The sequence below is a fragment of the Enoplosus armatus genome, chromosome 23, assembly GCF_043641665.1.
Source record: "Enoplosus armatus isolate fEnoArm2 chromosome 23, fEnoArm2.hap1, whole genome shotgun sequence".
Classification (NCBI taxonomy): domain Eukaryota; kingdom Metazoa; phylum Chordata; class Actinopteri; order Centrarchiformes; family Enoplosidae; genus Enoplosus; species Enoplosus armatus.
In genome coordinates, this window is record NC_092202.1 from 12,923,353 (window position 1) to 12,947,783 (window position 24,431).

General features: G+C 44.9%; 1 protein-coding gene across 1 annotated transcript in view; it reads left to right on the forward strand.

The window, feature by feature from the left end:
• Positions 1-24,431, forward strand: part of fgf11a (fibroblast growth factor 11a) — a 70,721-nt gene that overhangs the window by 43,800 nt on the left and 2,490 nt on the right. Inside the window, exon 3 of the mRNA XM_070929568.1 lies at positions 6,236-6,339. Within this exon, the coding sequence (XP_070785669.1) occupies positions 6,236-6,339 (104 nt within the window). The remainder of the gene's footprint in view (positions 1-6,235; positions 6,340-24,431) is intronic.

Consider the following 24,431-nt stretch of genomic DNA (forward strand, 5'->3'; position numbering starts at 1 on the left):
TTTATACTACTACTCTTTTTTTTTTTTTTTAATTTCTGCACATTGTGGCTGTAATTTGTTAAAATGTTAATTCCACACTGTGTGTCCATGAGCAGCTGGGGGCCAAAAGCTCACATGTACATATGCCAACATGACATGTGTGTATAATAGTGCTAAATACGGGGTTAATCACACAGACATTATGGAAAACCGCAGATATAGTGACAACGGCGACAGAAGTGAAACAGGGACAGAACAAGGAGGGTTTGGAGGGTTCTGTCACTAAACAGAATTAGATTAGAAGATTAAGAATCAGACGGGGAAGGAAACAGATCTCAGAGGAGCTGAAGGGAGATTAAAACACACACAAAAGAAGGCAGGGAGAGAATAAATGCACTGAGCGAGTGGTGACGGATGGGGCTGCTGGTGTGATTGTCACTGGATTTGGTCTCTTTCTGAATTCTGTTTCTTGGAGATGAAGAGAGAGAAGAAGAAGAAGAAAAAAAGCCAGAAAGAGACAGTTTGACAGACAACGAGAAAAAAAGAGGAGGAAAGGGAAGTGGAGAGAAGAGACGGAGAGAGGGATGAAAGCTATTGACTCAGTGTGTACATCGGAAAAAGCCATAAGGAGGAGCTTGATTCCCTGACTTTCATCCACTGTAATTACCATCTCCCACTGTTGGAGGGACATTTTTACTTATCTCGTTCTCTGTTCTGGAACAAGTCTGCTCTTTCTCTAGCTCGTCTAACTTTCAACAGTGCTCGGTAGCGTTTCTTCGCAGAGGGCCGAGAGGAAAAAAAAAATTCAAAGACTTGAAAGGCAGATGAGGGAAACTTTGCTCCGTGTGAGAGCTGCAGCATTCAAAGAGGCGGGGGGGAGGGAGGGGAACGTGAACATCGAAAGCAAAAGCTCTCTCAGCCCGATGAGGAGAAAGGTAGAAGAGTACCCGAGCGGGCTCGTGAGGATGAGAAGAAGAGCGCGAAGAATACCAAACGAGGGGAAGTGAGGATACAAGAGGGGAGGCAGAGACAAGAAGGGAGAGAGTGATGAAGAGACAGACAGAGAAGGCTGCAGGGTAAAATGGGACAAAGATGAATGGACGCTGGTGGAAAAGTATCGGTTTCACAGGACAGAGAGAATGACAGCAGGCGACGGGGGAACCGAAAGGGAACAAATAAGGGAGAAAAATGGAGAGACGGTGTTATAAAAAAAAAAAAACCAGAGCGAGATAAGAAAAAGGTTGTTAATTCATGACAAGGCAGGGTGAAAAGACAGAAAGCACCAGGGAAAGAGAGGAGAGGAGAAGAAAGGGAAAGACAGATGGGCTGAAAGCAAGACAGATAAAGACTGAGAGGAATCAGTTATGGAGAGGAAAGCCTGGGGGGAAAGATAGAAGTTAAATAACAGGGGAGTGAAGGTGGTTGTCATCAGAGTCATCGACCACCAGGGAAATCTGGCGTGAAGCTGCAGCTACAAGTCATTTAATCTACTATTGAGTCTTTAAAGCTCTTCTTTTTTTTTTTTTACCTCGCAAATGTCAGATTGTGAATAGAGAGAGGCTGTTTTATTTATTGCCGATCTATTTATTTATTGTCTTCCACTTCATTAATTCGAGTGTCATTGTGCTGATCCCAGTGCAGCCGTCTGTCTTGTTTCAAGATGTAGATGCTATTTCAAGTGACTGGAACTGTAATGGAATCAGAATTGAACCGGGGACGTTGTGATTATTAACCCTTAGGTTACCAGGGTGCCCGCAAACATTATGTTTCTCATCTCTATATATATGGATATGGATAGGATGTGCTGTATATAGACAGCTCTATGAAGATCACAACATGAACATCTCAAGTTTAATTTCCTGTTAGTAACATATGGTAAAATACATTCACTTCTTGTATACTAACTTTAAACACAGTAAACTGTGACTGTGTGGTTAGTATATAGTAGTTATAGTATAATATTAGTATGCAGTATGGAATTGGGTCAGGCTACTACTGTAATTTACAGCATGTAAACTGAACTGCTGAGTTCATTCTGCCAGTGACAGCGACGCGTTAAAGATTTGTTTGTCGATGCGCTGGCCGCCTCTTCTCGGGTCACTTCGCAAAAAGAAAGAGAGCTTGATCTCAACGAATCCGATGAAATGAAACCGATAACCGCCAAATTTAGAGATGATCCAGGAAATGAGTCCATTTCCGACGTCAGTAGTAAGTTACTATCACATCACGGCGCTCTCATCCAGTCGGCCCCATTCAAACAGGAAATAGAATTAAGAACGCCGGTGCCTGTCCAGAAGTTAAACTCTGTGTGACTTCTCACAGATGACTATAATCCTCTTTTCATTCCAGTAGAGACCGACTGGGCGGCACAATACGACACCGCAGAGCGGCAGCACATTGTGCAGGCCTGCAGATGCCCTCTGCACAGCTTAACTCTGTGTCCTGCCACCGCCTCCCTCTGCTCAGCCGCCCCTCTCCGCTCCCTCATCCCATCTCCACTTTTCTCCTTGTTTATTTATTGTGTAGAAGATCTGGAGCCTCAAATTGACTTGCGGGATTGATTTGGCAACACCCTCCTCCCTCCCCCGTCATTTCCCTCCCCCTCGTCTCCTTTTCCCTCCCTCCGTCTCTCCCTCAAAAGACTTTTGATTAATCCAGCGACCTCCTCTGTGAGTTGCGGAGAGAGAGAGAGAGAGAGAAAAAAAAAAAAAAGCGAGTCAAACGGAAGGACGGAGAGAGAGAGAGCGTGATGAGGGAAAAGGGCAAACAAAAGAGAGACGGGCGCCTGTATTATCCAGGCAGAAAGTTATGTGATCCATTTGATAAGAAAAGCTCTTTTTGATTGAGGATGAGAGAGGAAGCAAACTTCTTTCTTGGAATAGGGGAAATAACGAGAGATAGAGATGCAGAGAGAGAGAGAGAGAGAGAGAGAGGGACGATGGAAACAAGACAATGGAGAGAGGCTGAGAAGGAGGAAGTAATTGACCGTTTGCTGAGCCCGTTACTGTCAAGCTTTCCATTCTCACACACAGTAATAATAAGCAATGACAGATTTACCACTTGAGATTCTTAATCATTTCTGGAACAATGGGTCCTTGATTTTAGACAGCGACAAAAGCAGGGCTCTCATTTGTAGTCGATGACGTCGATTTTGCCAAAATGACAACTGCCGTTAGTCGGTTTTGTCAGCCGTAGTTAGCTAGCCGATTAAGCTAACATTATGAAACGCTACTGGCCTTGGAAGTAACGCCCAGTTAGGCTGCGACTGTAGGTCGTAAACTAGCCGGACATGCTAACGATTCCAGCTTACTTTAGAGGACAAACGCACTGTTTAATCCATCTGTTTTTATGTTATTATATTTTGGAGAGGGAACACCCCCCCCACCCCACCCACTCAAAAAAAACCCCAACTGCCATCCAAAGTATTCATATGAAATATCGTGCACGTGTGTCTCTATGTGCAGCAGGTTATGTGGGGTCATCAACACCACAGTAAGACTGCTGGTGTATGTAAGAGAGTGAGAAACAAGAGTACAGGGAAAGACAAGGGCGAGAAGGAGGGAGGCAGTGTGTGTGTGTGTGTGTGTGTGTGTGTGTGTGTGTGTGTGTGCCCTGCTCTATTTGTCATCCCGGCCATGGTCTTTGGTGACACCTTGTTCATTTGCGAAACCGACTGTTTGAGATGCAGGGATCGATCGAGCAAATAGAGGCAGGCCCCCGAAGATGGAGAGAGAGGGAGAGAGGAGGAGGGGTTGTGGAGTGTGTGGTTTTCATTACCTACATTTCCACCTTCAAACTGGACACACATCACTATCTGTGCTGCGTTTGGTTTAATTTGTACTGGTATACTACTAGTGAACTTCATTTCTATTAAATGTGAGACTACAGTCAAATCTGGCTATGTGCACATTGGCGGAAAAAACTGAAATGTACAACTTTCTGCCTTTTTAGCCCACATGTCGCCTAAATAGAAGCAAAGCCTGCGAGTTTTCCTCAACTTTATGTGGAAGAACTTGTGAAACTGAATGCTGCTTGCAAAGAAGGCCAAATAAAGTTGTTTTGTTCTTTTTAGTTGTATTATTAAAAAGAAAAACACAACTTTCTTGAAGCTTACATCATTCCTAACACTAAAAAACTCAATATTCATCAAAAAGTAGAACTGACTTTTTTTTCCCCCATCATGGCCAGCATTGACTTTCTATCTCCATCTGATAACTTAACTTCCATCCATTATGTTGGCAGAACTTTTGATTTGAAATTGATTTGTTTAATGGCAGCTAATGGCTCCATGAATCTAAAACATGCCCCTGATACTTCATTTTTCATCTCTAAAAGAAATCCGTCATTTTGACAGCCACGCTGTCACTTCATAATGTGCACTTGTAATTTGTCAAAGACAAAAAAAAAAGAAAAAAAAGAACTCACAGTGATGCTAGTTTGGGTATTTTCTGACCAGACCTTAAACAAAAACTGCTCCCTTGAGCGGCATTCTCAGTTAGTGACTTTAAAACTTTATTATGATGGAGTTGTGCAGACATGCAAGATAAGCAAACCCATCTTTATCAGCAGATTGTTTTAATGCTCAACCTAAGATATAGTAGTTTGAGTTTGCTCGGTTGGCTATTCCATCTGCTGATGAAGATCATGAGGCGTCGTTGAAAGCTCCAGAAGAAGCTGGTGAGAGGGCCTTGGGTTAAGTTTTATTTTTTTTGTCAAACTATTTACAAAGTAAAGAATTATTATTAATTTCATGCTCGACGCGACATTTTGAAGGAATGGCTCAACGTTCTTTAGAAGGAATTCAAGGAGTAGTTACGTGAGGAGATTGATACCACTCTTTGCAAGCTATGGAGCTAGAGCAACTAGCTTTTTCAGCATAAAGGATTAAAGCAGGCAAGGCGAGTTTATTTGTATAGCTCCTTTCAACAGCAAGGCAATTCAAAGTGCATAAGGCTTGCATTTGTAAGACATTTACATAAGACATAAGACAAGAAAAAGAGCCAGACCTCCTCACTGCAAAGTTCAAATATATGCGCTCACCGGCACCTCTAAAGTTTACTCATTAGCACGGTGTACCTTGTTTGTTTAATCCATACACAAACAGAAATGTTAGAATGGCAAGCTGTGGTTTTTACGGGGACTTACGTGCTTTAACTACTTCTTGCCGTCCAGCCACAGTGACTTCCTGGAGTCTCTGCTGGTGGCCTGACAAGATTCCCAGGAAGTCCCCAGGGAGAGATAGTTACAGCATGTTAAGTCCCAGTACAAAGAGAGGACAGTGGTATTGACTTTCTAACTAACTCTTAGCAACAACAAAAAAGCGGATAATAAGCAGATTGCAAGCAAATTGTTGAAGAATGTAATTATAGCTGTTATGTGTTCAATCCTCTGAAGCTCGTCTGTTTTGCTTGTCTTTCTCATCCCAGATCCGATCCAAACGCTTCGGGGACTTTAAATGTCGTGGTAGCGTTTGGTCACGGTGACAATGTGACCACAGAGCAGCTTTGCAGCCGCAGGCAGTTCTGTCCGTATCACTCAACTTGCCGTGTTGAATCTTATGAGGCACTTTTTTTTTAGATGGCACACGCTCGAGAGGTCTGAGAGGCATAAACACACACACAGGGAAGCATGTGCAGAAAGGCTTGGACGGAAAACAAATTACTAGAACATGCAGGAAAGCCCACTTCAGTGGCCGTGTTGAAGTTGGTTTATATGGAGAGCTATGCACATAAAGAAATCCAAGGTTCCGTAGGAAGGGGATTCAGCGCACTGCATTACAAAGTGCAGTTTACTGTGTCGGGACAGAGGAAATGAATTCAAAGCAGGCTCAGGAGATGTCACTCTCTAATGTACTGTATTCTTAAAGCTCTCTGCTCAGCTATGCTCTCTCCATCTCTCTCTCTCTCTCTCTCTCTCTCTCTCTCTCTCTCCTGCAGAGGGATTCTCCGTTCTGTCACTCCCAGCTTTGTCCGACCTCCGGTGTACCAGCAACCAGACTGTATTCCTCCTAAATCCCCCTCCCTTAATCCTTCCCTGCCTCTCCCTCTCTCTTTCCCACACACTCCCACGTTCCCGCCTTTTCGACAGATATACTGTACAACAGGGAGGATGAAATAGGAGACAGCTGGAAAGCAATTGTCTTTTTATGCCACGAGGAAGCACTGCGAGCGTTTAAGAGAAAGAATGATTGCTCTAACACCACTCCCCCCCCCCCCCCTCTGTGTTGTGTTTTTTTTTTTTTGTTTTTTTTTTGCAGTGCAGTTCAACTTGATTCCTGTGGGGCTCAGGATAGTGGCCATCCAGAGCACCAAGACGGGGCTCTACGTTGCCATGAACAGCGAGGGCTACCTCTACACTTCGGTACGGTCAGCACATACAGTACAGTAATGCCGTAAGCCTTTAAGGACTTCATTTGTAATTTCATTTCACACCAGTCCTGGTTGAGAAACTGCCACCCCGCCGCTGGCTTTGAGTTTGATTAAACACAGTGAACGGGCAGTGTGTGACAGCAACACATGCATTTTAAATGCTGCTGTAGTGTTTGCTGAAATGGAGGAATATGTCTGCAGTTGCATGCAGTTATGAAAGCTTTTTAAGTCAGTCTGTGTGGCAACATCACTGCAGAAATGTCAAACTGACCTGATACTGTGTGTGTATATCTCAGTATGCATAAAGCTGCATATATGTGTTTAACTTCTCAAGCTTTCAACCTCATTTTACCATCTTCCATCTTTGTTGTTGTCGTTGTTGTTGTCTGTCTACTGTTCCCAAGGTCAAAAATGAACCCAACTCACGCTCAACTGGATGAATAGTATAGTTGTAGCTTTTATTGACATTTTCATCACGGTAACTAACAGCAAACACGTGAACTACATGTATTGAAGTGCTTGGCGTGAAAGCGTATTTAATGCAGTCACCTTGTCTTCAACGGGAGGCAGAGAAAAACAGAAGACAGCGCACATTAATAGCTTGCAAGAAAGTAAAAAAAAAACTTTTTTTTTTTAAAACCAAAAATGCTCAGAGCAAGTTTTTAATTATTCAATTATGTCTCATCTTATCTCATTAATCGTACCATGTCATTTTCATTGAAGGATATGCCCTAGTACTGGGGTATAATATTAGCAATTAAGTCACCTGACGAGAAGTCCACACTCCTAAGTATACTACGATTAATACACACACACACACACACACACACACACACACAGCATCACATGACACAGTGCTGTTGCCTGAGACTATCTGAGGCTTCTCGCCCCAACCCGGTTCCCTTTTTTGCTCGCGCAGTGACGGCGGCTGAGGTGGTGACATCTGAAACTGCGCGTAATGTCTGCGTGCATCTGTGCATGAAACACTTCCCCACTCTCTCGGTCACAGCAGGACTTGTGTGCTACACCCTGTGAAACGGCTCACACGGTGCTTCCAGAGACTTGCTCGGCATTGATGTGCAGCGAGAAGCGGCACCGCCGATGCCACAGATTTGAGGGGGGTAGGTGGAAGAATAGATGAAGAGACAGAGGGTGGATCGGAGTGCACTCTTATCGGGAGGCGGAGAAAATCTCTTTTTTTCAGCCTTTTTCCTCTTGGCACACAGGCAAAGTGTGTGAGATCTTGTTTGAAGTGCATCGGCGCGCTCACTTCAAAGTCCATCTAACGCTGCCCGCATGCAGACGAGATACAGGGTTTCAGTCGGGCGGAACAATGGAAAATCAGCCTGGAAAGAAAGCACTGGGTGTCTGTCGTGCATATACAGTCATTGTGCTGAGACGTACAAGCACACTACTTAATGTGTGTCCTTAATTCTAGCAGCTTCTCACTTTTCCAACCACAAATTGCCGTGAGACGTTCAAAAGCTCTCCAAATCTCTACTTACAATTAAAGGGACATTTCTGTATTTTTCACCCCGGGTCTTTTCCTCATCATTGTGGCCATTCTGACTATGGGTCATGCCGACTTTGCACTTCGAGAAACGCAGACAAAACTACCCAGCGGCTCCCTGGATCAGCTTGCTTTATATTTGCTTACAGGCCAACCAAGCTAGCTGTTTGCTTATCCAAGCACACCAATGCTACATATTCATCTGCACATATTACGTATTCTTACACATATAGCATGATTCTACCACCTTTTAAACTACTTTCTCCAGGTTCAGCTTTATTGTCATCAGTGCTCCCTCCACGCTACACACACAGAAATATTTCATTTAGAATAGAATAAATCAATGAAACAGGCAATAAGGAAAGGAACGGAAAATTTAATTCTATTTACAAGTAAGATGACAAGCGTGTGAAATTTTATTTGGAAAGCTTTAGGGAAGACTGCTAACCCTGATATACAATTATAGTTATACCAGTCGCGTTTCTTGATTCTCTGCAACAGAGGTGGCAAGGGCAAAATGATCAGAATGTCCACTATGATGAGAGTAGATTTCCCAGAATTTCCTTTCAAGTATTGTAGTTTTAACTGCCAGTGCAAATTGCCGAAATGTCGAAAGTAGCCCCAATCCATATTTTAACCTAACTCTAACCCTACTGTAACGCCAACCCAAAAAACACAAAACTTTTCCCCTAATGAGCCCCAGAAAATGGTCCTTGCTCATGACTTTTCCAGGGCTTGGAACCCCCCTAGACAGTGAAAACCTTGCATGCACATACACACACAAATATAGAGGTCATACTTACCCAGGCATTCTCCTGACAGAAGAAAGGTGACCCATTTTCACTAAGGGAAAGAACCACATGGAAAGAGGGAGAGAGAGAGAGAGAGAGAGGAAGGAGGGAAATGTTTGAGAAAATCCCTCCGCGATGAGAGAGGAGGGAGAATATTTCCCCTTTCACCTTAAACTACCTGCTCTGCCATTGTTCTGTGCAAATGTGAGCACCAGAGAGATGGAGAAGACGATGGAGAACAGAAATAGAGGAGGAAAGCATGTTTTGTGCTCATTGCCCTAAGGGTCCGGAGAGAGGCGGTGCAAATCCTTAACACCCTGTTACGCAACCGCTAGCATGTGCAGCGAACAAGGCCCCTGCGTCATCCCCTGAAGGGTAAGGGACGTTTTCGCAAGCAGTCAAAGAAATTCAACCTCAGTGTAAAATTTTAAAATGAACATGTAGAAATTTCTGAAAATATTTTGGTACATGTGCCATTTTGGGTCACGGGTACAAATGTCCTTTTGCCTACCGTAGTGGAAACCTCACAGCGGGACTGTGGTAGAAGGGGAACCTCTGTTGTCGTTGAATTTCTTATGTGTGCCGTCTTTAAAGATTTATAATGAGGGAGATGTTTGAGATAATGGCTGTTAGTCTGTGGGTGGTTCTTTGCTCTGCATTGCAGGGAGAGGAGAGAACGAAAGGTCGCACAAATGTGATTAAAATAGAGGTTAGGCCACCCACACATCGCAAACTGATTGAGGTGAATGGGTTCTAATGCTAAAAGGTGCTGCTATTTTCCTTTAAAGCTGCTAAAATCAATATTTTTATATCAGCAACGGATCGATTGACTACCGTAGCTTCGAAAAGGTCGCTTGTAGAGACTAACGCACGGAAAATGATCACCTCTGCAGTTCAACTCAGTTGTACGAAGCGCTTTAGCAGCTTTCAGCTCGTTGTTCCGCACTTTTACTGCTTCAGTTCACTCTCACTGCTGCCATCAGCCTTGTCTCCAGGTGCAGGCAGAGTTAGCGAACGTAATGACGCATTTGCCGGCTAAAGAGCCAGATATCTCTTTCAGGATTTGGAAAGTGAAACAGATCTAAAAGGAGACTGGCTACCGGACTTCATTTTGCCACGTGGTCAGAAACAGGACTCCAAATGAATGCTGGCGCCCTGCGTCTGCTGCTGATGTGTAAATAAGCAACGGTTTGCGGTTGAGGAGTTTGTATTGCAACCTGCTAAATGTACTTGCTGTTGCAAAGTAGTAGTAAGAACGTAATTTCGAGGGGAGACGAGGCTGACAACCTCACGATGTGTTTTGTCATTCTCCAGCAAAATCAGAAAAAACAACATGTAACCAGGGTGGAGAGGTGTTTCCTTTTACCTTCTCGTAGCAATAACAAAGGCTCACTTTGGCTGCGGCAGTGTTCCAGTGGCTACTCAGCATTAATCTTTCATGGGCCTCTGTGGCAGACGTTGTCTCTCCTGCAACCACACACACACACAAGCAGATAATTACAACACTTATTTAAAGGATTTGAAAATGAAGTACCTCCTACCAGCTGTACATTTGCCAGTAATGGCTCAGAGGAAAGTAGTTTTCCAGCACGGCCTTCCTAAGTTCCATCATTTATCTTTATTTATCAGTTGCATCATTCTCATTTCTTTTTGTATGATCTTCAGTAGTTTCTGTTGGCTCTACCCTTATTGACATCCTCTACCCCTCTACTGCCACAACTCATTTTCCCCATGAGGGTCACTGAAATTTCATCAAATCACCTGATCTAATTTAATGATGTCACCTTTTATAAATATTTCAAATATTTGTGGTGACCTCAGTTTATCTTGCAAGCTAATTAAACAGCCTGGAACACAGAACTTACAGTCATTTTGATGAAATGTGCTTGATCGTGTATTCCACTTTTCTTTTGTTGTTTAATCCTGTATGATATATGAGAATTGAGCCTGTAAACATGGCCACGAGGAAGAAAATAAGTGATCAGAGGGTGACAAAGTCCCGCAAGCAATGTCCGGTCAAGGTCACTGATGCCCGTAGAGAAATGATCTTTTCCCTGTCTCCTCCACAGGAAGGTCAAAGGTCACGGGGAGCCACAGAGCAGCAGTCCTGGATCTTATAGAGATTTCGTTTTCTCGCTCAATGACACAGCAAGGTTTTGACCCATGGTCCACTAGTAGACATTTTGCTCCTAGGCTTTCACGGGGTCCCTATGGTGGTTTAATAATAGATATATATATATATATATACCCTACAATAGTTAATAGCTAACCAGCTGGGGACCCATGTTGACAGCAGTTGCTAACAGGTCATAGAACTAACCATTGCTACCCATTGTACCAATGAAATATAGACAGCTAATTGTAGCTCGACCCCCCCTCCGTTTTGTAATGTCTGATGAACACAACACTGAGTGTAGGAGCTCGACTATAGCCCCTCGGCAGGTGTTTAACGAAAAGTAATGTCTTGAGGGAATCAGTGCTACTGTTAGCAAGCTGGGGGTGACTAACTCCCTGGGTGGAATACAAACATAACAGCACGTGGGGGCCCACTGAATGTTGAATGATGTAAGGGACAGGTGGCTTAAATTGCTAACAGTTGATAGCTAGTGCTATGTGGACTCATGGAGAAGGGAGGAAAAGCCTTGTATCGCCATTTGTAGGCTACAACGTCACAGTAAGACATGAAGACGTTGAAGGTGCGTCTTCTAGCACTGCCGGCTCGCAGAGGTCAGTCAACTCCTGCCATGGGAGAAACACCCATCCAGAGGCTTGACGTGCAGAGGCTGTTGCAATATCTCCAAAAACTGTTTCACCGTCTTTTGAAAAAGTTTAAAATATGCACAACAGCTGCTGTATCATTATAATGTGCGTTTGTTTAAGCACAAAATGAGCAGAATTCAATTCAGTTCAAATGTACATGACGTTTGGTTACTTCAGTGTGCACCGTGGGGTTTCCCCTTCAAACACACTGCATGAATTATTGATCACATAGGGTTACCAGATGTCCCTGCTGGAGCTGTCCCCAGCATTGTCCTCGCTTTTAACTGTGCAGGCCGCAAAGTGAAATAGTATTTTAAGTGGCAAGAAAGCAGGACCACGTTGAATTTGTGTCCCTGTCCCATTGGTGCGTCCAATCACATTTCAAGCTGCTGCCAAAACTCAGCAGTCAGATATTGTAAGATATGCGATGGCAGCACGTCTGTGGAGACACAACCGCTTGATTTTGTTGCAATGAAAGGAGAAGCAGCAGAGGAAATTTGCAGAGGTCCTGGTGGTCATCCAGAAATTTAACCTGGGAAACAAAGTCGTGGCATCTCTGCCCACAACACAAATACCAACTTTGGAGGACGGAGTAGGCTGGGGAGGGTCAATGTCCATACCAAAGTTAAAAATGCTCTGCAGCGGGAGGTGATTGGCCCACATCATTCATAACACGGCCAGAACAGTTTTGGATATGACTCCCCTCGATGTTGAGTACCTGCTCACAAAGATATTTGGATACTTTCACATTTTCACCATCGGACTAGAAAGGCCGAAGGACTTTTGTGAGTTTGTTGGCCAGGAGTACCATAACATTTTAGGACACAGCAATGTTCGCTGGCTGTCCCTGGTCTACGAAGAGTGCTGGAAATGTATGTGCCATAGAAATCCTGATGATATAGAATGATGAATGGACAGAAGCAAGAAATAGGTTCACTGTTCCCACCATGGAGGCTATGTTTATTGTGAAGACAATATTTCTATTTCATAGATAATAACATTGGATATTTGAATGATATATCGACCCCCTGAACTGGAGATTTCCCAGGTTTTCATTTCAGGAATCTGGCCAACCTTAAATCCCTACGTTTAACCAGGCGACACACTTAAACCTCTAGACACATTTAACACAGCGGCAGGGAAAGCAGCTCCCGCCAGGACAGGGAAAAAATAAACTGGAATTACTTTACCGAAGTGTTGATTCACCTGCCTCAGTGAGGAAGTAAGCAGCCAAACATTCTAGTATAGCCCTGATATTAAAGGATCACCCACCAAGAAAAGGCAGCATTTATACGTCATCACAAAGTGACCTCATGTAAACAAAAAATAACACATTTCCAACGCCTTAATCTCTTTGTGAACTTGTGAGTTGTCGTGCACAAGATCAATAAAAAGGGAGTGGGAGTGACAGGCTAACTGATGGAGCGAATGTCCTTTCGTCCTTACATGAGCCTCTTGTTTCAGGAGGATAAAACGAGATGATAATAGAGGTGAGAAGGAGAACAGAGGAGTGAGTCACGGCAAAGCGTCAGTTTTTCTCTGCATTTACATTAAAATGTGCGGGATGGAAATGGAGTTTGGTTTGAAATGAGACACCTGCTGACACCTAAGCTTAAAACATGAGCTTTAAAACTGGCTGAATTCTCACTTGCTGTAAGATTTGTGCTGTTTTATTTTCCATGAAAGCTGATGAAAGACGTAACAATACCTGTTTCTGGGGTGTTATTTACCTTAAAACACAGAGAGGTCCGGTAAAAACCTTATGGATTTTTTGACAGCCCACCGATGCGGCGGCCAACCGGGATTCGTCCCGTTATGCCACATGGCCAGTGCACAGCCGCACACACGTGAATCTGTATTCAAGGCCAGGGTTACTCAAACTCCTTGAGGGTAAGGGAGTGACAGGGCAACTTGACTGGCAGGACAGGCTGGATCTTACCACGAGCGATAACAAACAGGGCTGATTGTTGTCGCTGTCTTGAGAAGAGGACAGTAGAGACAGAGGAGGGGTGAGCAGCAGCGTCTGGGAGGGAGAGAGGAAGAGAAGGATGGCCTGACAGGCCCAGACTCATAGTGAACATAACGTCTCCGCTGGGAGCAACAACCGCCACCATGCTCATCTTTCTTCCCCCTCCCTCCCCCGTCTCACTTGTACAGCTTTTACTCGCCTGTCAGTCTGGCTCGCTCCCAGTCCGGCCATTTGTGTCTGTTGGCCTCTCTTGTGGTTTGTCTTTTTCTTTCCTCTCCAGCCGTCACTGCTTTCTTCCTCCCGTGCTTTTTTGTCACCCCGTGAACCTCTTTTATTCAGAATATATATCCCTGTCTTGATGTGTCCCTTATCTGCTGTCCTTGTCCGAGCTCTGTCCTCTACCTCTCTGCTCTCCTTTCCCCTCTCTCCCTTTGTCCTCTGCCTCCTCGCCCTCAAACCTTTCCCTTTCACGGTCAGCTCTGCCTGCTCATGTTTTTATTCTTTAACTGCAAACCTGTCCATGTACAGAATGTATGCTCAGAGAAATCAGATTTTTTTTCTAGGACATAATCCATTTCTTAATATGAACAGACGCTAATGTATAAAAGATCCAGAAAAGGTCCAGAGGTACGAAAACATTTCTGCTTGTTTTAAATAAACATACAATATGCATTTCATATTGAAAGGAAGCGTCTCCCCAATCAAGTGTCTTCTATTGTAACGCTGGCTCAGCAAAGCTGCCACGGTGCCAAAACAGTGACAGCTGTCCCAAGTGAATGTTAATTGTAAGGGCACAATGCAGCAAGTACAAGACACATGTAGGTGGCCTGTTTTGGGACGACATTTTGCAGCACAGCTCCAAAAATACGACTCGCACACAGATTAGAAATGTGAGACGGGGGGGGGGGGGGGGTGGTTATTATAGTATGAGCAACTATACAGTCAGTGGCAGAGCGAGCATTCAAATCTTTTATTTAAGTGAAATCAGATCAAGTTACTTAAAGCTGCACTAGCCAATATTTTAACATTAACAAAGGATGAAATGACTGTGTGATCAGTGGTGAGATTAGGCCTGGGCTGTCCAGGGCTCAGCCCCACCACATAGGCCTTTAGACCTACGCTCTTCTATGTATATGTGTTGTTTACAAGAGCACAAAGTTCGTCATAGATCTAGCCTCTTAATTTCGGTCTCAAAGTGCACCAGATTGATGTATTTATCTTTAAAACGTACAAACGACCCTTTGAGGGTCTGAGGTCCACCCAGCATAGTCTCACAATGTCTCCATCAAAATGACACAGAAAATCGGACAACCAGCTAATTATAAAGACTAAAAGAACGAAGAAGCAAGCGGAGAACAGCACACATAATGTACAATGCCGACGTACAGTCAAAAAAAAGGAAGAAAGAAATGTCGTGTCTTTCTTCTTCCTCAGCGGCCGTCTCGTGTGCTGCTGTAGATTCGTCCACAGTGCCCACTGCGGTGTTGGAGAGCAATGGCAACTCCCACACGGATTGGAGAAGGAGGACGTGTTGGACTGTTCAGACATTCTTTTTTTGTACCTTTATTTGAGGCCGTAGTTTGTGGCACCGTTGCACCAGATCTCTTGATTTTGTACATGTTTTTCCTCCCCCTTCCGCGTGACACACGAGGCCAGAAATCTGACCTGGGACAGTGTTAGCTGTAGTAGAAGAGAGGAAAGACTGGGTTAAAAACACTCATCCTTGAGTGGCCTACATCTATACACTTAAACATTTCACTTTGCCGCAGTTCACTGATAATAATAATCAGGAATAGCTGGAGCCTGACTCTGTGGTGATAACATGCACGAGCAGAAACATTTTCAATGCAGCGCTGGATCGTTCAGCTGTACAGAGAGTGAAGCCAGATGGGCTGCGTGTATCCATCTGTCTCTACACATCCCACATACACGACAATACACACCTCCTCTTCATCATTCCCTCGGTTGCCTTCACCTCTGCGGTACCTTTATTCATCAGGTCACAGGACGTCTCTTCATTCCCCGCTCACTGCCTCTCTGTCCGTCGTCTCTAAAGCCCTACAAATCATCCTACGTGCTGGGAAAGCACTCAAGAGCAAAAAACAACCATTTGTGGTAACTAGTCATGTAGCCATTTTGTCTCCGGGAATTTAGGCACAATCGGTGTTTTTTTTTGGAGGTCTTGATATTAATACAGGGACAGGGACCAGGTCTATGTGGTGGCTGTGCAGTGCTCCTGGAGCAGCGGGGCATCCGGGAGTAGCTCAGCAGAGGTTAATGGCAGGGGGAAACTCCTTGTCATGGCTCCATTGTCTGAGGCGCTGGGACCCGCTTACCTGTGGGCACCTCCTGAAAATTGCTTTCTGATAAAAATAGTGCTCAGCCGTGGACCTGGCCCACTTTATTAGCTGTGTGCTCTGGAAAAGCCTCCCGGGTAGAGAAATGGCAGCGGAGAGGGAGGGAGGAGTGATGTGTGGATGGTGTGTGTGTGTGGGGGGGGGGGGTTGGTGTTGGCGGGATGTTGTAAAAGGCGCACACACACACACACACACACGCACACACACACAGCAATACATGGTGCCTGCACACACACACACACACACACACAAACTCCCCAGTGCAATTTAGCCACCCTCCACATCCCTACAAACACACATGTGCAGCCAGGTATAAACAATCTGACAGAGGCAGGCAGACATAATTGGGCCGGACTCTGATACCCGGGACCAGCTCTGGCCAGACGCTCCGCAGTTAACAGGGGAAAGTTTGGCAAAGTAAAACTTTCCTCCGCCGGATGACATTGTGGATCTACACTCAGAGGAGGAACGCACACAGCTCCACTTGCGACCCAATACTGAGAATCATTGGTGGGGAGGAAGAGGGGCAGAAATACAACATTGTTTTCATTTTCATTTCACATGCGGTATTCCAGGGGAGAGACAAACATAGCTGCAGCATGTGTATGGACAGCATGTTGGAGGTGACTGGACTCACTGTCCAATTAGCAGAAGAACTTGCCCAGCTTGTCCCCCTCTTCAATAAAACTCTTTATTGAGTGAAATGACGTACGATCCCGAAAAAAATACGTCAGGGGGGGGGAATACACAGTAAGTGCACAGAAAATAGAAGCAGTTGTTACTCACTAGTGCTAGCAGGTACCGCCAGGCTATAGCAGTTAGGTGGCTGACTACAGTAGTAGTAGTAGTAGTAGTAGTAGTAGTAGTAGTACCACCTATTCTGCAAGTAGTCCCAAATATTTCACCAAGACATCCGGATGAATTTGGCTGTGCCACTTTCTGGTGCAAACAGGGCTCACCCCTGATCTCTCTACTTCACCTCCATGCTTATTCATTCTCCGATCGCCTTCCACTTCCATTTATCTCCCCCGCCGGTTCCCCCATACCTCTAATTCGCTTGTTGTTCAGCCTTTCTCCCTCCCCTCCCTGCCCTTTCTCCGCACTGTTTGTGGCCTCTTCTAAGCTCTCCACTGGGGACTCCTTTCAGAGATGCGCTGAGGCACCGGCCGCTAAATAGGGAACACCTCTGCTCACATGGCCAACCTCGGGGAAGAGGGAAAAGGGGTGGGGGGGGGGTAAAGGAAGATGTGGGGCATCATGAAGGATGAGGAAGTGGAGAAGGAGGTGACATGAGACAGGATTTCATATCCACCTTTAAAATGCTGCAGCTCCATCCAGAGCCAACACAATAGCCTTGCTGCATTTTGAAAAGAGTTACGACCGCCCCGGTGAGCTGACAGGGTAGAGCCCGTTCCGCATTCTGATCTGTACTAACAACCCATAAACACACACACACACACACACACACACACACACACACACAGGGTCACGTACACACAAGAAGACAGGGATACATATGCAGCTGTATGTGTTGATACATGTTATATGAGGATTTATAGGACACCAAGCGCACATGGATAGAAAACATTCAAGCAAACAAGCTTTTTACTGCAAAATTATTTCCTATGAGTGAAGTTGTTCGTTGTAAATGGCGCGCTGTGGCACTTTGTCTCACAAAACCAGTTATTTGGGATGGATGGTCTTTGGTGATCTACAGAGCTACCACATCCATCATCCCACTGTGTTCTATAACAGCAGTTCCTTTCTCTGTGGAGACTGGCAGAGAGTGTGTGTGCGTACGGGGGATGGTCTCTTCAAGATATTTAGTTCACTGGTTTTCCTGCAGAGCTATTGTAAAGAGTAGGTCAGGGATGAGGATGCACTTGGAGAAGTTTCTTTCAGGAATGTTCTCTTTAACGTCCCTGTTAACATACGAGAACAGACGCACCTAAATCATTTATAGCCAAAGTAAAGAGACGGGTGCTTTTAGAAAGTATGGCAAAAGTCTTCAATTTTAATTATACTACTATATGAAAGTTTTGCATGCGCAGCCTCTTTTCACCCATCACTTTCATTTCATGTCATGAGACTGGTGGGAGTAAAGTTGCCCAGGACAGCTCGCTAACTGCAGCTGGATCAGCACCTTGGAGAGCGCCACAGGGCTCAGTCCTTCATAATAGTGGTTCTTCGGGTTATTTAAGAATACGATTATTTTGTCATTACGCAGTTATCCTTATGTTCCGTGTTTCTCACCGAAACACATTGCAGATATATACTTGATGGCTAACATGGCGCACTGTTGCACTTCACCAATCTTCATGCGGGCTTCACCCTCCCCAGCGTATGTGGGCCACACTGTGCACCTAGTTTCAGTTATAGATTGACATTACTGCAGTGGGCAGGAATGTGTATTGTGTCTCTCGCGTGCTTATGTGTGTGTGTGTGTGTGTGTGTGTGTGTGTGTGTGTGTGTGTGTGTGTGTGTGTGTGTGTGTAAATGTTAGTCGTAGAACACAAGCTGTTAAACACAACACAGGGACCCCCCCCGCTCATCATAACATTGCTTTATGATAGTTGGTAGTCAAAAGCTACACTGGGTCCCTTTTAAGTCCAGCTAAATCCTTCCCAACATCCCATTAAGAGTCAATGCAAACACTAAACAGCTAATATTGTCACATGGAAAACTTAACAGTGGGAAATTGCCAAGATATAGCAGTAACAGTACGCTCGTCTTATGATAATTACATTACTGTAGATTCAAGGTTCAGTACTTTATTGTCATCTTGAACATTGAACATTTGAAGTCCTTGGAGCCATGAATCGTTGTCTGTCCACATTTTCATCACATGTCCACAGGGTCCACAGGTGCTGCCACGCACGCTAGATTCCATGTTTTCTTATCTAACACCGCACCGTGCCTTTAATTTGTCGCAGGGCAACTAACTTCCACCTGTGATGGTGTGTAAGTGTATACAGTATATGCATGTAGTGCTCCCTCAGAGGCACACTCCTGACAGGTGGCAAACTGGCAATTAGTCAGTTCCCTCAACAAAGCTCTCAACAAAGTCTTCTTACAGTATGACCTGAGAGGACCGAGCTGCCTGCGCACACACGCACACACACGCACACACACACACACACACACACACACACACGCGCGCGCTGACTCCCCCACTCGCACCTCCTCTTGCCTCCAACTTCTCTCCTCTGACCTTCCTCACCCGCCCAGCGAATCAGAAACCGCTTGTCTCTTTTTCTTTGAGTCAGCACTCTTGTTTCCTTTCCTCTGCTCTCCTTCCTTTCTCACACTCTGATCGACCCCCCCCCCCTCACCCCCTCCTTTGTCACACACACACACAAACACACCGTCCTCCTCCTCTGATGTGGCAGCAAAAGTGTGCAGACACGTGGCCTCGAGGAAGGAATTGGGAAGCAGTGTAAGGGGGTGGCAGAAGATGGAGGGGATGAGAAAAGAGGGGGAGAGAGAGAGAGAGAGAGAGAGAGAGAGAGAGAGAGAGAGAGGAAAGGGAAGACAAGAGAGGAGATGTGGAGAAGGAGAGATGAAATATGCAGTGTAGAGGTAAGGCAGGTTATCTCTGGTTCCCTTTGGAAAATCCCCAAACGCACAGCAAGGGTCTGGCAGTCAAGGTGAGAAGCAGAGGACATCCCTCCCTCCCTCTCTGCTTCTTCCCCCTGGTGCACCCGCCTGCACCCTCTCCAGCTGTTCTCATTACAGTGTGTGTGTGTGTGTGTGTCTGTTTAATCTCCACTCATCTGTCTGCGTGTGTGTTTGTGTCAAAGGGTTGCTTCATGCGCGTGTCTTGTTTATTCGTCCTTTTGTGCAGTCAGATATCATCAACATGTGTGTTTACATATGTGTTTTTGGGTCTTTTGCTTGCCTGTGTGTGTGTGTGCGTGTGTGTGTGTGCGTGTGTGTGTTTTCTGGATGCTGCGAGCGCATCAGCCCTGGTCGAGGTCCAGCGCTCCTCAGGGCGTCCCTGTAAATGCCAGAATGTTGGCACAGGCGAGGACCCCTCTCCGCCTGAACTGCTTAAAACTTTGTTCTCTTCTCTGTCAGTCAGCAGCTGACAGACACTCGTGAGAGTTCAGAGAGGTGGAAATCAGATGAAGAAAAGACCTTTAAAGCCAGTTGGGTTGTTGTGAGGTCTGTTTGATTCATGATGAGCCAGAAGAACTGACCCCCCCCCCGCCGTTTTAGATACAATATGTAACCAACAGCATGTCCTGTGTTTAAAGGCAACACAATATGTGTGACGTTTTCAGCCTGAGTTTCACTATAACCCTCAAGTTATGTTTATTCTCCATCCTTGGATCAGACAAAACAATCTTATGCCAACATTGGTTTTCCTTTTTTTTTTCTCACTAGGACAGGACAGAACACCAGATGTAAAAGCTCTCAAGAAGGTTTAGTACATACATTCTGCCTGACTGCTGCCCATAAGATCTCATCAGGAATAAATGACAATAAAAGGCATTTCATTTCTGGAACATATCTTGAAATTAAATGATCTGAAAATGTGTATTCAATTCAGGCAAAAATAGTCTTAAAGGCACAATCCCTTCTTCAAATGTAAACAAAGGTGTCATCAACCATCAACATTTTAGACTGGATTTCAGCCCGCCGCTCAACAAAGGATTGATAGATCATTTAATGTCGACTAACACACAACGGCTACATTTAAGGTACTAAGTCTAAACCAAACCCCAGTCGTAGTTTATATGCTAGGGCTTTTAGGGCCTTTTAAAATGAGCTCGAATATGAACTACAACCTTTGGCCCTTTACAGCACGCTGTCCTACTGTTATACAGCAGTGAAGATGACATGTCCCTTCTTTCAGAGTGAAGCATCTTTTTTTAAAATCTGTGGGGGGGAAAAAAAACGTCATCGTGCAAGGAAAAAAATGCTGCTTTTAAAACTCAAGCGTTGGGACTTGACAAAGTTGCTTTGCTAGATGTTGATGCTTGAGCTGGCTCGCGTATCCACCTGAGAATACAATGCTGGCTTGGATATGGACGTTTGTTTGTTTTTTTTATGTAGACCGTGTCTGAGTTTTCTAAACGCTCAGTGATGGTTTCTACGCAGAATTTGAAAGAGCAGTGCTGATGACAACACTACAGAAAGTGCCAGCAGGGCTACATGTTCTGCATAAATTAATAAATGATAATTACTCCTATCTTTAGACAATTATTTTGCAAGCTCCTGTGGTGCTTCCTCAGCTGTTTGTCCTCAATTAAAGCTGTTTTTTTTTTCTCTCCTGCTCATTTGCTCAGATAATAATCAGCTTTGCTGGTAAACAAGCTTTTCTGAGGCTAACCTTGCTCTATGTGCTTTTAGTGCTGATTCCTGTCCTTCTGACAAGAGTTGCATCTGCAGGTAAATATTTCATCATTCACTATACGCTTTATTTCACCGTTAGGTTTATCCTCAGCCAAACTCCTGCGTTCCCGCTGCTTCATTGTTCTGATGAAATTGTTTGCTCGCCGCTTTATTAACCAATGATTTAGCACAAAATAACACACACACACAGCTGCAGCATACCATCACACAGCACTGATATTTGCTCGTCTCGGATCTTCAGATGTTCTCAATTTATAGTTACGCCCGACAATTCTTTATTGCGTCATACACAAATCTCTTTTTGGAGCCAATAAAGCTGATTTCCTGTGTCGTGTCACAAACGCAGTGGAAAAACCCACTGAGGCAAGTGCTTTTAGGATGAAAGAAAACAGCTCTCAATTCATGATCAGTCCAATATCTTTTTATAACCCCCCCCCCCGCCGCCCCCCGCAGGATATTTTAACAGCAGTTCCTTCTTTTATTGGATTTTGAGATGAAGAGACAGGAGGGACGGGGCAGAGACGGGGAGGCTGAAGATGTGATCTGACAGACGGGCCGGTTGACCGACGTGAAGTTGCGAAGCATACTTGACCTTTTGACCTTCATCATGACAAGACAAATAAAAAAAGCAAAAAGTAAAATATCGCCCTATAACATCAGGATTTGTTCAGAACTCGAGAAAACACAAAGATCAGCACTTGGGCTTGACTTGGGACTTGGTTGGTCTCGACCACAGAGACTCTCCTGAGACTCGACTTCGTAGCGACAACTTGAGACCTACTTTTGCATCACAATGACATTGTCTCACCTCTGCCGAATCCGAAGCTTATCAGCCTGAATATCTATCCATCCCATCGATAGCAAACGTTGGCACCGGCCCTCAAAAGCCCATTTTGCTTGAATGAGGCCACCCAACCTCCCCGTGTGCATCTGCTGCCGTTACGACTGCGGCAGCAGAGCCAGCATCGATCAGCTGTAGCTGCTGACACGCGTAACTGCAAACGTCATTTACTGAAAGCTGTACAAATTTCACGCATGTATTTCTCTCGGCATGTACAGTACAAACACGCACACAGGGCCGCCCGTACATGCGCTCTATCGACGCTGTGAAATACATTTGTCCTCCGGGACGCGGTCGATAGGTGTCCACGACTTAAAGCCCCTGGATTAACCTGTGGGTGCCCGATCGCAGCTTGTAAGTCGCTTTAAGTTCTTCACACTCGGTTGCGTCGCCGTGTCGCCGCGTCCAATCAAAGCCTAATCCAAGTTTTTTTCTGGACTAATGCCTATTGACTTTCCACAGAGGTCTTACATGGAATCAATTCCCCAGCTGAGCGCACGGGAGGCTCAATGGTTAAAGGCTGCCGCCCGCCTGCAAACGTTGCCTGAATAATGTCTTTAGGTGTCAACGGATGGAAATGAGACAAGTGTGTGTGTGTGTCATTACTGGAGAATAATCCTACTGCACTTTCCCTGTGTCTCCTCCATCATATCTCATATTTCCCCCCTGTTTCACCCCCCCCCCCCCCCCTTTTCTTGTTTCATCTTGTCCCCTCTTTTCTTCCGCCGCTCCCTCTCTTTTCCCTCCATCCCTCTCTTTCTCTCTTCTGTCTGTGGGAGTGAATGATGAGGGAGGCAACCGGTCCATCCGTCACTGTTGATGTTGTGAACGTGTGTGTGTGTGTGTGTATGCATGCATGTCATCCGGCGCCGGGTGGCCTCCCACTGATGTAAGAGGGATCCGTCATGTCTCTCTGTCACAACAGCAGACACGCATGAGTGGATGTACACACACACACACACACACACACAATCCTCTCATCTCCTCTAACACTGTCTATGTAGAACAGAGGATTTAAGTACATTTACTGTCTGGTCATGGATACTTTTTATTGACCCTGACTTGATCTGATTAGTGAGTGTGTCTCTCCGTCTCAGTCTTTTCTGAGTAGACTATGTTTTTTACTCCATCTCCATATTCTTGTTTCTCTTACTTTTTCTCATCTATTCTGGCAAATACTTTGACGCCACACAGCCGCGGGGGTCTCCACCTGCACTGGAAAGCTGTAGTGTCTATGAAAGTTGAGAAATGTTGTCAAATATGGACCTTTAATATCTTTTCCCAAGTCAGTTAAAAACAGCTTTTGGAGCTGCTAATAGGCTCTGGGTTCAACTCCAGGCAATGATATCATATTGCGTTACTGCTGCATTAGGTTTATGCTCATCTCTCCTAAATCATGTAATGCAACATAATGGGACGAAATTCGACTTAACGTATACAAAACAACATGGAGTTTGGTGCATAAAAAGCGTGCACACAAAGAAAGAAATCCTTGTGTGGATTTGTGGCTGTTTTGTACGACTGGAGTGGGTTTTATAACCGAGGCCCTTTGGGTAGAGCTGAGCATTATGGAGCAGCAATGAGACACAAGTTAATTTTGGAGCAGCAGCAGGAGCAGTGACAGGACTGCCCTGTGTGTTCGGAGCAGCCCCTTCTGGACACAAGAGGAACTGCAGCAGTGATGATGAAGTCTGGTTTGTCTCTCACATGAGGGGAATGAGGGTTGTTGGACACAGGTGACAGTTAGCTATCACTGTTTTTATTTAGCGGCGGATCTACTTCAGTGTCTTGATAGAGGATCTGGGCGAAGAGGTGTGAGGAAGTCGCCCCCTTCTGAGAGGAAATGATCCGTCTGAAATCCGCCTGAAGTCTAGTCAGAGTAAACACTGCGCAGACAGATGTGCATCTGTCCCCTGTGTGTCTGCGGTGTGAATAATGTGTCTCTATAAATGACTGCTTAATAGTGTGTTATCCTATAAAGCAGCATTGCTGATGGCACCCTGAGTGTGTGTTTGTGACTAAGTACATGTGGGTTGGCTTCTGGCCAGAACAAAAGTGAAGAAGGATTCGTTTAATGAGAATTCATTTTGATGTGTTGAGGGTTGAAATGTCCTGTACGGTAGTAGTTGCTTTGTTTTTCAGATATTTCCAAATGTCAGATGGAAAACAGTAAGATGATGGAAGGTTTTGGAAATATTTCGATTTTTCTAAAATGATCAAATGAAGTGCCTGTATGCCTTGCAGAGGTTCATGCAATCATGCAAGCTGCTCGTAGTCTTTCAGTCAGTGTAGCGCCATGCTAAACGTTACACTGAGTTAAATGACATGAAATATTAAAGGGGTTTTTTACGAGGGGAAAATCATGAATTAATGATTTCTTTTCTGAAAACGGGACATATTTTCGCTCATGTTTGTTGCTTGCCTTATCATGTTTACCAGCCAGAGGTCAGATTTGACTGTGATGCAAGATATCGTCAGCCATCATATTATGCATAATC